Here is a 13,919-nt window from a genome sequence, read left to right on the forward strand (position 1 = left end):
TTGCAAATGCACTAGTGATAATTTACCAAAATTCACTAGACTCTGGGATGGTCCCGGTGGTTTGAAAATTAGCAAACGTGACACCACTGTTTAAAAAAGGAGGTAGGCAGAAAGCGGGTAATTATAGGCCAGTTAGCTTAACTTCGGTAGTAGGGAAGATGCTGGGATCTATCATCAAGCAAGAAATAGCGAGGCATCTGGATGGAAATCGTCCCATTGGGCAGATGCAGCATGGGTTCATAAAGGGCAGGTCATGCCTAACTAATTTAGTGGAATTTTTTGAGGACATTACCAGTGCGGTAGATAACGGGGAGCCAATGGCTGTGGTATATCTGGATTTACAGAAAGCCTTTGACAAGATGCCACACAAAAGGTTGCTGCATAAGATAAAGATGCATGGCATTAAGGGTAAAATAGTAGCATGGATAGAGGATTGGTTAATTAATAGAAAGCAAAGAGCGGGGATAAATGGGTGTTTCTCTGGTTGGCAATCAGTAGCTGGTGGTGTCCCTCCGGGATCAATGTTGGGCCCGCAATTGTTCACAATTTACATAGATGATTTGGAGTTTGGGACCAAGTGCAATGTGTCCAAGTTTGCAGACGACACTAAGATGAGTGGTAAAGCAAAATGTTCAGAGGATACTGGAAGTCTGCAGAGGGATTTGGATAGGTTAAGTGAATGGGCTAGGGTCTGGCAGATGGAATACAATGTTGACAAATGTGAGGTTATCCATTTTGGTAGGAATAACAGCAAAACAGTATTATTTAAATAATAAAATATTAAAACATGCTGCAGTGCAGAGAGACCTGGGTGTGCTAGTGCATGAGTCGCAAAAAGTTGGTTTACAGGTGCAACAGGTGATTAAGAAGGCAAATGGAATTTTGTCCTTCATTGTTAGAGGGATGGAGTTTAAGACTAGGGAGGTTATGCTGCAATTTATGCTGGTTTAGCTCACTGGGCTAAATCGCTGGCTTTTAAAGCAGACCAAGGCAGGCACGGTTCAATTCCCGTACCAGCCTCCCCGAACAGGCGCTGGAAGGTGGCGACGAGGGGCATTTCACAGTAACTTCATTGAAGCCTACTTGTGACAATAAGCGATTTTCATTTCAATTGTATAAGGTGTTAGTGAGGCCACACCTGGAGTATTGTGTTCAGTTTTGGTCTCCTTACCTGAGAAAGGATGTACTGGCGCTGGAGGGTGTGCAGAGGAGATTCACTAGGTTAATCCCAGAGCTGAAGGGGTTGGATTACGAGGAGAGGTTGAGTAGACTGGGACTGTACTCGTTGGAATTTAGAAGGATGAGGGGGGATCTTATTGAAACATATAAGATTATGAAGGGAATAGATAGGATAGATGCGGGCAGGTTGTTTCCACTGGCGGGTGAAAGCAGAACTAGGGGGCATAGCCTCAAAATAAGGGGAAGTAGATTTAGGACTGAGTTTAGGAGGAACCTCTTCAGCCAAAGGGTTGTGAATGTGTGGAATTCCTTGCCCAGTGAAGCAGTTGAGGCTCCTTCATTAAATGTTTTTAAGATAAAGATAGATAGTGTTTTGAAGAATAAAGGGATTAAGGGGTATGGTGTTCAGGCCGGAAGTGGAGCTGAGTCCACAAAAGATCAGCCATGATCTCATTGAATGGCGGAGCAGCCTCGAGGGGACAAGTGGCCTATTCCTGCTCCTAGTTCTTATGTTCTTATGTAAAGAAGTTTCTCCTGAATTCCCAATTGAATTTATTAGTAACTATTTTTCATTTAGAACAATGTTATGAATGAGTACTTATTTGATTTGTATTTTCATCGCAATTCCACACCTGCCACAATGATGATTTTTAATAAACCAAATCAAACCAATAATCAATTTAGGAGCCCAATATTTGGATTGTATCACAAGCAGAAACTTTACTCTTGTTGGAAGTGTGTTGAGTTGGCACTGTAACTGAATGTCTCTAACTAAATGGGGAATGCAGCTTCTCAAAAAGCCAAGTCATGCCAATTCTTCTCACTGACGCCGCCTGCAACCGGCTTAAACTATCAGGATTGAAAAAACACTGAAATTTATAATTCCTTTGAACTCTCATTTTAAATGGAAGGTGAAATATGTCACACTGTCGAAGCCTATTTTAGTTTTTGTGCTGAGTGCGTAATGATTATTTAACCTCATTTCCCACCCTTCAAGATACAGCATCTTATAGTCCTTCCCACTGTGGAAGGAAACAGGTAATGGAGTGGGAGAAGGGGCTGTTTAACTTTCATTTGAAGAGCAAGTTCAAGTTTCCTGTTCTATAGAATATGCCAGTTTTTGCCTCGCAAAACATTTGGTACTTTTGTTCCCCGGGTTTTCACTTGGTCCCACTCCTGTAAACATGTCACCTTACAGGAATTATGTGTGGTTTTGGCTGCTAGACATTGGAGATTGACTGACCAGACTACACAATGTAGCAGGTGCATGATCTTTTCTTGATGCATGTAGAACAAAACTAGGCAAGAATTCCTACTGTGCCATTACATTGATGTCGGGTTAAACGTCCTTTGACCTGACTTTGCTATTTGCCCTCTATTAGGCCCAAGCAAACTCTCCAAGAACCCCAACCCCACATTTCTCCCTCCCAAGACCCCCTCACTCACATCTCTCAATGACAATTTGCATTTAGATAGTACATTTAATGTGATAAAATGTCCTCAGGCTATTTTATGTTGTATCTAGTCTGGTGATCACAAAGGCACAGATGAGGGTTTGAGCATTAGGTATGCTGAGGCAAGGTGGAGGTCAGGTGAAATGATATCTGGTTGGAACTTGGTGTAATTTGTGACGTCAAAACTGCAAAACATGTCTTTTTAAGCCTCAGACAGATGCATAAATCAGTACTGAGGGAACGGAATTTTTGAGAGCCTGAAGACGATGGCTTCTGTCTTCCCAATATATAATTGGAGGAAATTTCTACTCATCCAGTACTGGATGTTGAACAAGTATCATCAACGTCTGTGTGCAAACTGACACCATGATTTTAGATGTATCACCCAACTTTCTTCATCTCGCTCTCCAAACCCACCCCTCTCTCCACACTTGCCTCTCCTTTTCCATGCCCACCTCCTTCTCTGGGCAACATGGTGGCACAGTGGTTAGTACTGCTACCTCACAGTGCCAGGGCCTGGGCCGATTCTGGCCTTGGGTTACTGTATGTGTGGAGTTTGCAAGTTCTCCCCTTGTCTGCGTGGTTTTCCTCCGGGTGCTCTGGTTTCTTCCCACAGTACAAAGATGTGCAGGTTAGGTGGATTGGCCATGCTAAATTGCCCCTCTGTGTCCAAAGATGTGCAGGTTAGGTGGGGTTGCGGGGATCATAGATCATAGAATTTACAGTGCCAAAGGAGGACATTCGGCCCATCGGGTCTGCACCAGCCCTTGGAAAGAGCACCCTACTTAAGCCCACACCTCCAACCTATCTCCGCAACCCAGTCGAACCTTTTTGGGCACTAAGGGCAATTTAGCACGGCCAATCCACCTAACCTGTACATCTGTGGACTGTGGGAGGAAACCGGAGCAACCGGAGGAAACCCACGCAGACAGGGGGAGAATATGCTGACTCCGCACAAACTGACCCAAGCTGCGAATCGAACCTGGGACCCTGGAGCTGTGAAGCAGCAATGCTAACCACTGTGTTACCGTGCCGCATATTAGGATAGGAGAGTGGGCCTTGGGTAGCGCGCTCTTTCGGAGGGCTGTGCAGACTCGATGGGCCAAATGGCATCCTTCCGCAATGAAGGTATCATATGGACATTACAGTGTGTAAGTGTCACCCCACCTCACTCTTTACACCCATCTCTGCTCTCTCCCTTTCCAAGCCCACCTCTTCCCCTCTCTCCAAACATCTCCCTTTCTCTACTCCAGCTCTCTCTCACACTTTTCTTCCCTCTCTCTCCACACCCAACTTTCAGCATGTTGTGTTTTACACATAACTAAACTACTGAAGCAAGTGGATTAACTGCTGTGCCTTGCTCTGCTTTTTACTTCTCACTGTGTGTGATAAGTTATTGAATATAATTGCATTTTGTATGTCTGATATATATAATCATAATCTGTGCAGCAGTTTATTACACTGAGTCTTTAAATCTTTCATTTCGAGTTTGTGATGCGTGGCTGTGTGTGTTTATGCATAATTCAAATAAACCCCTCCATATTCTCTTCGTTCAAATTAAATCTGGAAAGATTATTTTTGTTCAATAACATTTATCCCATCCGGTCTGTCCACAGTGGATTGTGAGCTTTTAGCTGTGTGATATGGGAACCTGCCGGTGGATTGTGGCAATTTCCTTCCTGCTGTTTAAAGATTGTCACAAGGATGGTGAAATACAGCCTAGGGACATATACTGAAAGGAGCCTGTGCCAAGGAAACTTGAGGGCAGAAGAGCTGCAGATTAGCAACTAATTAACCAGCTAATTGTAAAAGCTCATGAAATCAATTCAAAGAAGTAATTTCACAAAGTCCCATAGCCCTGATTTACCAGGTTCAAGTGTACCTCGCTGTCCCAGAGCTCTGATTCCCAGGTCCAGTTATATCTCACTGTTCCAGAGCTCTGATTCCCAGGTCCAGTTATATCTCACTGTTCCAGAGCTCCGATTCCCAGGTCCAGTTATACCCCACTGTCCCAGAGCTCTGATTCCCAAAGCCAGTTATACCACACTGTCCCAGAGCTCTGTTTAACAAGTTTAAGTGTACCCTGCTGTCCCAGAGCTCTGATTCCCAGGTCCAATTATACCCCACTGTCCCAGAGCTCTGATTCCCAAAGCCAGTTATACCCCACTGTCCCAGAGCTCTGATGTACCAAGTTCAAGTGTACCCCGCTGTCCCAGAGCTCTGATTCCCAGGTCCAATTATACCCCACTGTCCCAGAGCTCTGATGTACCAAGTTCAAATGTACCCCGCTGTCCTGGAGCTCTGATTCACAGGTTCAGTTATACCTCACTATCCCAGAGCTCTGATTCCCAGGTCCAGTTATACCCCATGTCCCAGAGCTCTGATTTACCAGGTTTAAGTGTACCCCACTATCCCAGAGCTCTGATTCATCAAGTTTAAGTGTACCCAACTGTCCCAGAGCTCTGATTCCCAAGTGCAGTTATACCTCACTGCCCAGAGCTCTGATTCCCAAAGCCAGTTATACCCCACTGTCCCAGAGCTCTGTTTAACAAGTTTAAGTGTACCTCACTGTCCCTGAGCTCAGATTCCCAGGCCCAATTATACCCCACTGTCCCAGAGCCTATATCAAGTTTTAGTGTACCCCGCTGTCCCAGAGCTCTGATTCCCAGGTCCAATTATACCCCACTGTCCCAGAGCCTATATCAAGTTTAAGTGTACCCCGCTGTCCCAGAGCTCTGATTCCCAGGTCCAGTTATACCCCACTGTCCCAGAGCTCTGATATACCAAGTTTAAGTGTACCCCGTTGTCCCGGAGCTCTGATTCCCAGGTCCAGTTATACCTCACTGTCCCCGAGCTCTGATTTCCCAGCTAAACTCTGCTTGATTTCTGCTATAGGAGATTTTCTGATCTCAGTAAGTGCTGTCTTAGGACTTTGTAGAAGGGAGGTGTGAGTGCCCAGCCATGTCATTCAGAACTCTTGTTCTGCTCTTTTGGTTTTGCCTTTCAATCATATTCTAGCCAGTTAAACAGCATTGTTTATATTCATGCAGAATCCAAGTAGCACATTTACAGCCTGCCCTGAACAGGCTAGAGGACAGCACAATAGTTATCATCTGCAGGTTTTATATTTCAAAAAATAATATTCGGGAATTGTATGTAACCAAAATGCTTGAGCATCAATAAGGAAAAATATTTGGAATAACTTCATTCACGTGCACTGCTCCCTGCAGTCATTACCTGCCTATGATGTGCTATGCTTGCTTAATGTTACAACACCAGGTTAAAGTCCAACAGGTTTGTTTCGAATCACTAGCTTTCGGAGCACTGCTCCTTCCTCAGGCGAATGAAAGCAGACAGTGGGAGAATGTGCAAACTCCACACGGGCTGGGATCGAACTCGGCGCCATGAGGCAGCAGTGCAACCACTGCACCACTGTGCCGCCCCTGGTTCAATTCACATTCTGACCATATCTCTCTCTTTCTCCATTTGCAAAGAAGTGTCCTGATGTAAATTTCTGCAAAGTTAATATCTAACTTTATTCTTAGTGGCAACGTGCTTGTTCGCTCAACTGCAGTGAATCGCTGAGTGATTTGTGTTGTAGTGGTTTTTTTGCCAGCAGACTTTGGTTTCCCTGGGCCTCAGACAAGGCTCTCTGCAGGGCTTCAAGGCTCAGCTTGCGTAACAGGTAATAACAGGCATTTCCTGCCTCTGGATCGGGATATCCTGGCGCCCTCCAGTCGCTCATCACACTCTGAGCAGACATTGGGCAGCGAGTGCAAATTGCTGGCAGCTAAAATTAGCAGCTCTACAAAATGACACAGTTCTCCAGCTCTCAGATTGTCAATGGAATAGTGTATAAACACAGGGACTGCATTTCCTCCTCAATGAGAAAGTTTCACAGAATCAAAGCTATCTTGGGACGCCATTCTGGAAAGAGTTTGTGTTGGAAATCCATACTTTTGGCTAAGACAGCCATTCGGTCTTTAACATGTTAACTTTAAACTTGAAAGTAACCCTTCTCTCAGCCATTCTTTATGCCAGGATAGTTAGCTGACCCATTCAATAATTAATTTGTTATCTCTCTTTGATTCTCACTGACCTGTAACACAGGAAGCATTTAACCTGGCTCTCAGAATATCTTTGGAAAGAATATTGGAGGTCAAGGCTACCAACCTTTCTGAGAATTGTGTGTAGAAAATTATCCATTAAAATTACTTATCAAAAACAAAATTCAGCAGCTTTCAGCCTGTTCTACTGGGGTGTCTCTAGTCACTGAGTAATGCTCCAAATTTCAACGCTGTTTTCCCTGAATAAAGATTATGATGTGATCAGGATCGTTAAAGGATTACATGATGGATTCTTGTATCGCGAGAGTAAAACGAACTCTTCTGAAGTTCTTGTGAAATTCCAGACCTTGGGAACACCTTATAACTGAGTGTGACAGTGATACTATAATTACTTAGTTTTACAAATGGAGGTCTGTGGTGGGAATGGTGAACCACCTTCACCACAAAAAACACCCTCCTGTGGGTCTTGCAGCTGTGGGCACTGACCACAATATGATAGAATTCACCCTGCAGTTTGAAAGGGAGAAGCTGGAATCAGATATAACAGCATTACAATTAAGTAAAGGTAATTAAAAAGACATGAAGGAGGAGCTGGCCAGAGTTGATTGGAAGGGGAGCCTAGCAGGGAAGATAGTTGAACAGCGATGGCAGGAGTTGTTGGGGGTTACTCGGGAGGCACAATGGAAATTGATCCCATGGAGGAGGAAACTTGCTAAGGGGAAGTCGAGGTCACCATGGCAGATGAGGGAAGTCAGCAACAGCATAAAAGCAAAAGAAAAAGCATACAATGTGGTGTGAGGATTAGTAGGAAGCCAGAGCATTAGGAAGTTTTTAAAAGCACGCAGAGGAGAACTAAAAAAGCAATAAGTGGGAGAAGATGAAATATGGGTGCAAGCTAGCTTTAATTTAAAAGATGTTTGCAAGAGTTTTTTTCAATATATAAAAAGGTAAGAGAGAGGCAAAAATGGACATTGGACCACTGGAAAATTAGGCTGGAGAAGTAGTAATGGAGAACAAAGAAATGGCAGAGGAACTGAATAGGTACTTTGCATCAGTCTTCATGGTGGAAGACACTAGTGGCATACCAGAACTTCAAGAGAGTTGGAGGGCAGGGGTGAGTGTAGTGGCCATCACTAAGGAGAAGGTGTTGGGGAAGCTGAAAGGCCTGAAGGTGGATAAATATCCAGGCCGGATGGACTACACCCAGGGTTCTGAAGGAGATAGCGGAGGAAATTGTGGAGGCATTGGTCATGATCTTTCAGGAATCACTGGAGTCAGGGAGGGTCCCAGAGGACTGGAAAATGGCTAATGTAACACTCTTGTTTAAGAAGTGAGGGAGGCAGAAGATGGGAAATTATAGACCGGTTAGCCTGACTTCAGACATTGGTAAGATTTTAGAATCCATTATTAAGGATGAGATTGCGGAGTACTTGGAAGTACATCGTCAAGGGAAGGTCATGCCTGACAAATCTGTTCGTATTCTTTGAGGAGGTAACCAGGAAGTTAGACAAAGGAGAGCCAGTGGACGTGAGCTATTTGGGTTTCCAGAAGGCCTTGAGAAGGTACCGTCCAGGAGGCTGCAAAATAAGATGAGAGCCAATGGTATTACGAGCAAGATGCTGGCATGGATAGAGGATTGGCTGACTGGCAGAAGGCAGAGAGTGGAGATAAAGGGGTCTTTTTCAGGATGGTGACTAGTGGTGTTCCGCAGGGTTCAGTGTTGAGACCACAACTATTCACCATATACATTAACGATCTTGAAAAAGGCATTGTTGTTAAGTTTTCACAAGATGATACAAAGATATGTAGAGGGACATGTAGTGTTGAGGAAACGGGGAGGCTGCAGAAGGACTTGGACAGGCGAGGAGAGTGGGCAAAGAACTGGCAAATTGAATACAAGTGGGAAACTGTGAGGTTATACACTTTGGTAGGAAGAATAGAAGGCATAGACTATTTTCTAAATCGGAAAAGGCTTTGGAAATCTGAAGCACATAGGGACTTGTGAGTCCTAGTTCCAGATTCTCTTAAAGTTAACATGCAGGTTCAGTTGGCGGTTAGGAAGGCAAATGTAATGTTAGCATTCATTTTGAGAGCAAGGGTGTACTGCTGAGGCTGTGTAAGGCTCTGAGCAGACCCCATTTTGAGTATTGTGAGTAGTTTTGGGCCCTATATCTAATGAAGGATGTGCTGGCCTTGGAGGGGGTCCAGAGGAGGTTCACAAGAATGATCCCCGGAATGAAGGGTTTGCCATATGGAGAAGTTGAGGACCCTGGGTCTGTACTCAATGGAGTTTAGAAGGATAAGGGGGGATCTTATTGAAACTTACAGAATACTGAGAGGCCGAGATAGATTGGACATGGAGAACATGTTTCCATTAGTAGGAGAGACTAGAACCCGATGGAAGAGACATCTTTTAAAACAAAGATGAGGAGGAATATCTTCAGCCAGAGGGTGGTGAATCTGGAACTCGTTGCCGCAGAAAGCTGTGGAGGCCAAGTCACTGAATGTCTTTAAAACAGAGATGAATAGGTTCTTGGTTCATAAGGGGATCCGTGGTTATGGCGAGAAGGCAGGAGAATGGGGATGAGGGTGACACGGTGGTTAGCACCACGGACCCGGGTTCAATTCCAACCTTGGTTCTTTGTGGAGTTTGCACTTTGGCCCCGTGTCTATGTGGGTTTCCTCTGGGTGCTCTGGTTTCCTCCCACAATCCAAAGATGTGCAGGTTAGGTGGATTGGCCATGCTAAAATGCACCTTAGTTTCCAAAAGGCTAGGTGGGACTACTAGGTTATGGAGATAGGGTGGGGTTGTGGGCCTAGATAGGGTACTCTTTCCCAAGACCGGTGCATATTCGATAGGCAAAATGGCCTCCTTCCGCACTGTAAGGAATCTATGAAACATATCAGCCATGATCGAATGGTGGAGCAGATTCGATGGGCCAAATGGCCACTTTCTGCATTTTAGGAATTCTGTGGTTCTAATATCCCAAATGAGGCTCCGCAGTCAGAATGCTAGAGTTCAAATCCACAGGCTGAATGGATACAAATTTATTGTATTACAGTGAGACTCATTGTTTGCAGATTACCACTAGAGTGTGGAACTGATAATCCCATAGCTCTGAATTTTTATCCTGCCCAGTAGACTTTGGGCAAAACTCAAAGTGCCATTTTGGGTGAGTTTGGCAGTGTGTTTCTCGCCAACTTATTGGGTGCGATCCACACCACTATTCAGCCGCACTTAGTCATTGGGCACGATTCTCCAGAAAAACTTCTAAGTTAATTTGTGGCGGGTATTCAGGGAGTTTCCCGCTGGCTCTGCCGGTGAGTTCCCCACCGCTTTTCAATGACACTTAGTCACTTTTTTGGGTCCTGGGGAGTTTCTCAGTGGCCCACAGTTGGAATTTTTTTTAGCACTGGGGAGCTGAAGAAATCGAGTCAACATTTTGAAAGGGTGCCCGATCTCTAAGTGAGCTTGTGGGTCCCCCACACACACCTGCCCCATGGGAAATGTCACCCTCTACACACATGGGCACTAAGTGAGGACACCCTGCTATGGGGTCCCCCATCTTCAGGCCCCCCCCAGCCCCCTTACAGCACCCCCTCCTTTCCAGAATCCCCACCCGTCAACCCCCCCAACCTTCCAACCACTCCCACCCACCCTCATTTCATGGACATGGCTCCCCTCACCCCATGACCCTTGACAGTGCCAACCTGACACCCAGACAGTGCTCCTGTCAGCTTAGCAGTGCCATACAGGCACTTTGGCAGTGCCAAGGGCCAGCCTGGCAATGCCAAGGTACCCACATTCCAGGGGGCGGGCCATGAAGCCACCCTCCACTTACCCTGACCGCCCAGGTCTCTCCGATGGCCCAGTGAGACCCCCCCCCCCCCAGATGCCGTTTCGCCTGGTACACTTTTCTGTGGACCAGACTGATGCAGCCTCCCTGGAGAGGCCGCAGAATCGACGGAGGGCAGGTGGATCCTGGGTAGGTAGGTCGTAAGCAGGTATGCGACCCACTTCTGCGAGCGCCGTTTAGTCACCCCTTTTGGGTGGTGTTCCAACTCCCGACGACTCACGGGACTTTGGTGAATCCCGCGAGGCGCAGAGGCTGTTGGGAGGTCCGCTGGAGGTCTCTCCTGGGATTATCCAGCCACATTGTGCTCTTCCTTGAGCGCAACGCAGCCAGAGAATCAAGCACATTTCTTCAGGCCTTGGGGAGTTTCTTCTCAGTCTAGCCCACACTTAGAAATGTTTTCATCATTGTGGAGCAGAACCCGTCAGCGACAGCGGCTCCTCAGAGATTGGGCCACCATTTTGAAAGGGCCCCACCAATCTTTAAGTGAGATTGAGGGTCCTCCCCACCCACAAGCTGTGTCATTCCCCCCCTCCCACACAAATGGGCATTACCCCACTATGGGGTTATTGAGGGCCCCCTTTTCAGGCCTCCCCACCCCCCATTTCAAGACTGCCACCCTTCACCCCCCCCCCCAACCTTTTTATGCAGCCCCTTCATACCTGCCCTTCACAATCCCCCTCATCCCCTCCTTTCTTGGGCATGGACCCCTTGAGGCCCAGCTTCTTGGCAGTGCCACCCTAGCACTTGGGCACACTGACACTGCCACCCAGGCATCCTGGCCATGCCACAGCCAACTTGAAGTGCCAACCGGGCACCATGACAATGCCAAGGTGCCCCAGTGTATGAGGGAGAGCCAGGGCACCACCCTGCTCTGTCCCCAGCCATCCAGAGCCTCCAGTGGCTTGGGAAACCCCTCAGGTGCCGTTATGCCTCAACCATGTTTGTGTGGACCAGTACTAAATGACGCCCGGTTGAGGCCTTGCTGGGGAGGCCGTTGGTTCAGGGCGCCAGGAGAATCCGATGCATGCATATTTAAATGAGTCTAATGGCTCATTTAAATATGTATATCTGGATCTCGCCCAGCCAGAGCAAGATCCAGATCGCGACACCTAGCGAGGTTCAGATGAATCTTGCGAGACATGGAGAGTGTCGCGAATCTCGCAAGAGACCTCTCGCTAGATTCAATGGCCTCGTTGCATCACCAAGTCAGGCGTGATGAGGCCATTGAATTGCGTCCTTTGTTTCAAAATAGCATCCAGGGACCCAGAAGATTCAGAGCTTTTAAAATAAAAAAGCTTCTGTTCCCTCATTGTTAGTGTCAGGAGGATTTTTTTTTTTTTTTTAAAGTGTAATTAGCTTGTCTGCTGAAGCGAAAATGATTGTTATTATTTGATGCCAATGGTTTAGGCTGAATTAGAGAATTAGATCTATAATTGAAAAGGAAATATTTGCAGGGCTATTAGAAAATAGCAGGGAAATGGGACTAATTGGATAACTTGAGAGCCAGCACTGGCATGATGGGTGTCCTTCTGTACTGTATCAATCTATGATTCTATCATTATTGACAGTTGCAAAATTTGGCAACTGATAGACTGCAATGAAGTGAAAGTGGGTAAATGTACAAGGTGCTGTAGAAATGATGACAGTCCAGTAGCAGTCTGACTGTTTCTGATGCTGCTTGTACAGGTTTTTTATGGCAGGTCTCAAAATGGTAAAGTAAATGTATTACTCACTGGACAGCTGAAACAGAGCAGCTATGGCCTCCTCCCACCATTGGGAATCCTGGGTAATGAGTGGCAGTTCCATCAGTCCAAGAAGGAAGATGAGCTGGCCGACAGTCAGAGCGACTGTGGCAATCAGGTTACAGGCTCGCATCATGTCAAATTGAACTGCAGGAGAGGGAAACATTGTGATGAAGTTACAGAAGACCAAGTACAGACAACTTCTATCATGTGTTGCTTCATGAAAATGCTCAGCTAAAGTAAACAATTTATCAAATGTTCTGCAACTGATCCCACAATGATGGAAAACAACATTGTCCATCACTATCCCTGGTACATGTACATACTCTGTCACCATGTGCATGGAGCTATGAACTCTCAGTGTAACCATGATAATACTGATTGGCTTTGTAACTGAATGCAGGCACATTAATGATGTGAATAGCTCAACCACTGTTACTGCCTTGTCACAGAACTGGAGCTACTTCCAAGTCACGGGACTTTACAAAGGAGATTCTTGGGAAACTGAACCTGGTTCCTTTGAAGTGAAGAAAATTTGAGTGGTAGTGGGAATCATGATCTAGGTTTTTATAACATGAGAGATGTAGGTGCAAGCTGGGTGTTTCATTGAGATTGCAAATTTAGATTTAGTGACACAGGCTTAAAACCAAGCAGCCTAAAATGGGTCTAGAGTTCAGAAAACCTCTCTTTCCCTACACAACCATAAATACAGTTTAACAACTGGAGCAACTGCGGTTGAGTCAGCCCATTCGGGTTCAATGTAGGTGGAATAATCCAGTTCTAAAAACTCTCCTACTCAGCTGTCTCTTAGGTTGAGTCAGAAGATCAGCCATGATCATGTTGAATGACAGAGTAGGCTCAAGAGGCCAAATGGTTCTGTTTCTTATATTCTCGTTTTTTTAAGCAAGTAGATCATTTAGATTGTTAGTCTTCAGCCAATTGTGGCAACTTATTAACTAACTCTATCTGCAAGACTGGCTTATCTAAACTCTGTCAGAACATTGAACAAACCTGTAATCCAGCAGGTTCAGAACCCACAATGAACCTTAACTGTTCCTGTTTGGAATGAGTTAAATTCTATGAGCCTTAACAGAATCTGCCCTATACATGTCTGGTTTCAGCCTGTTGGCATAATCTGAGTAGTATCGGACTGTCTCAACGTCTTGACAATACAGCTCAAGACAAAATAGAGATTCTCAGTTGGACTGGGTTGGATGGTGTGAGTAAGGCATGCAAACAATACTATTACAACTCACTCTTTCTGCATTGATCCGTGTTCTTTCAGCAAATACTATACCTTATTACTGCACAATACTATTACAGTAGTTCCACACAATGTTTAAATCACTATAAATAAATAGTTAATTATTGGACAATGCAGCGAGTTTCCAATGAGCAAATGCCATGTTAGGAGTTTCCCATTAATATGAACACACCCTAACTTCCCAGCAAATTTCTGTTTTGGAATAGTGATACCAGAGGTTTAACACATTAGTGCGTTTCCCTTGAACACTTCACCATTGATATATGGATACTTCACAGTGTCTTATTTCGAACAATAGGCCCATTTTGAACCCAGGGTGTTTTGTAATTTAGTTTGTTTTTCTTGCTGTAATGTTG

General features: G+C 45.4%; 2 protein-coding genes across 4 annotated transcripts in view; one reads left to right on the forward strand and one right to left on the reverse strand.

The window, feature by feature from the left end:
• The window catches only part of ift140 (intraflagellar transport 140 homolog (Chlamydomonas)), a 183,065-nt gene that overhangs the window by 84,281 nt on the left and 84,865 nt on the right, over positions 1-13,919 (forward strand). Inside the window, 2 exon segments of the mRNA XM_072481370.1 lie at positions 829-841; positions 12,065-12,080. Coding sequence (XP_072337471.1) covers positions 829-841; positions 12,065-12,080 — 29 coding nt within the window.
• Positions 1-13,919, reverse strand: part of tmem204 (transmembrane protein 204) — a 50,719-nt gene that overhangs the window by 14,476 nt on the left and 22,324 nt on the right. For all 3 annotated transcript variants that reach the window (XM_072481368.1, XM_072481369.1, XM_072481366.1), the window contains exon 3: positions 12,291-12,446. In XM_072481368.1, coding sequence (XP_072337469.1) covers positions 12,291-12,446 — 156 coding nt within the window. The remainder of the gene's footprint in view (positions 1-12,290; positions 12,447-13,919) is intronic.

This window comes from Scyliorhinus torazame, chromosome 17, assembly GCF_047496885.1.
Source record: "Scyliorhinus torazame isolate Kashiwa2021f chromosome 17, sScyTor2.1, whole genome shotgun sequence".
NCBI classification, from domain to species: Eukaryota; Metazoa; Chordata; class Chondrichthyes; order Carcharhiniformes; family Scyliorhinidae; genus Scyliorhinus; species Scyliorhinus torazame.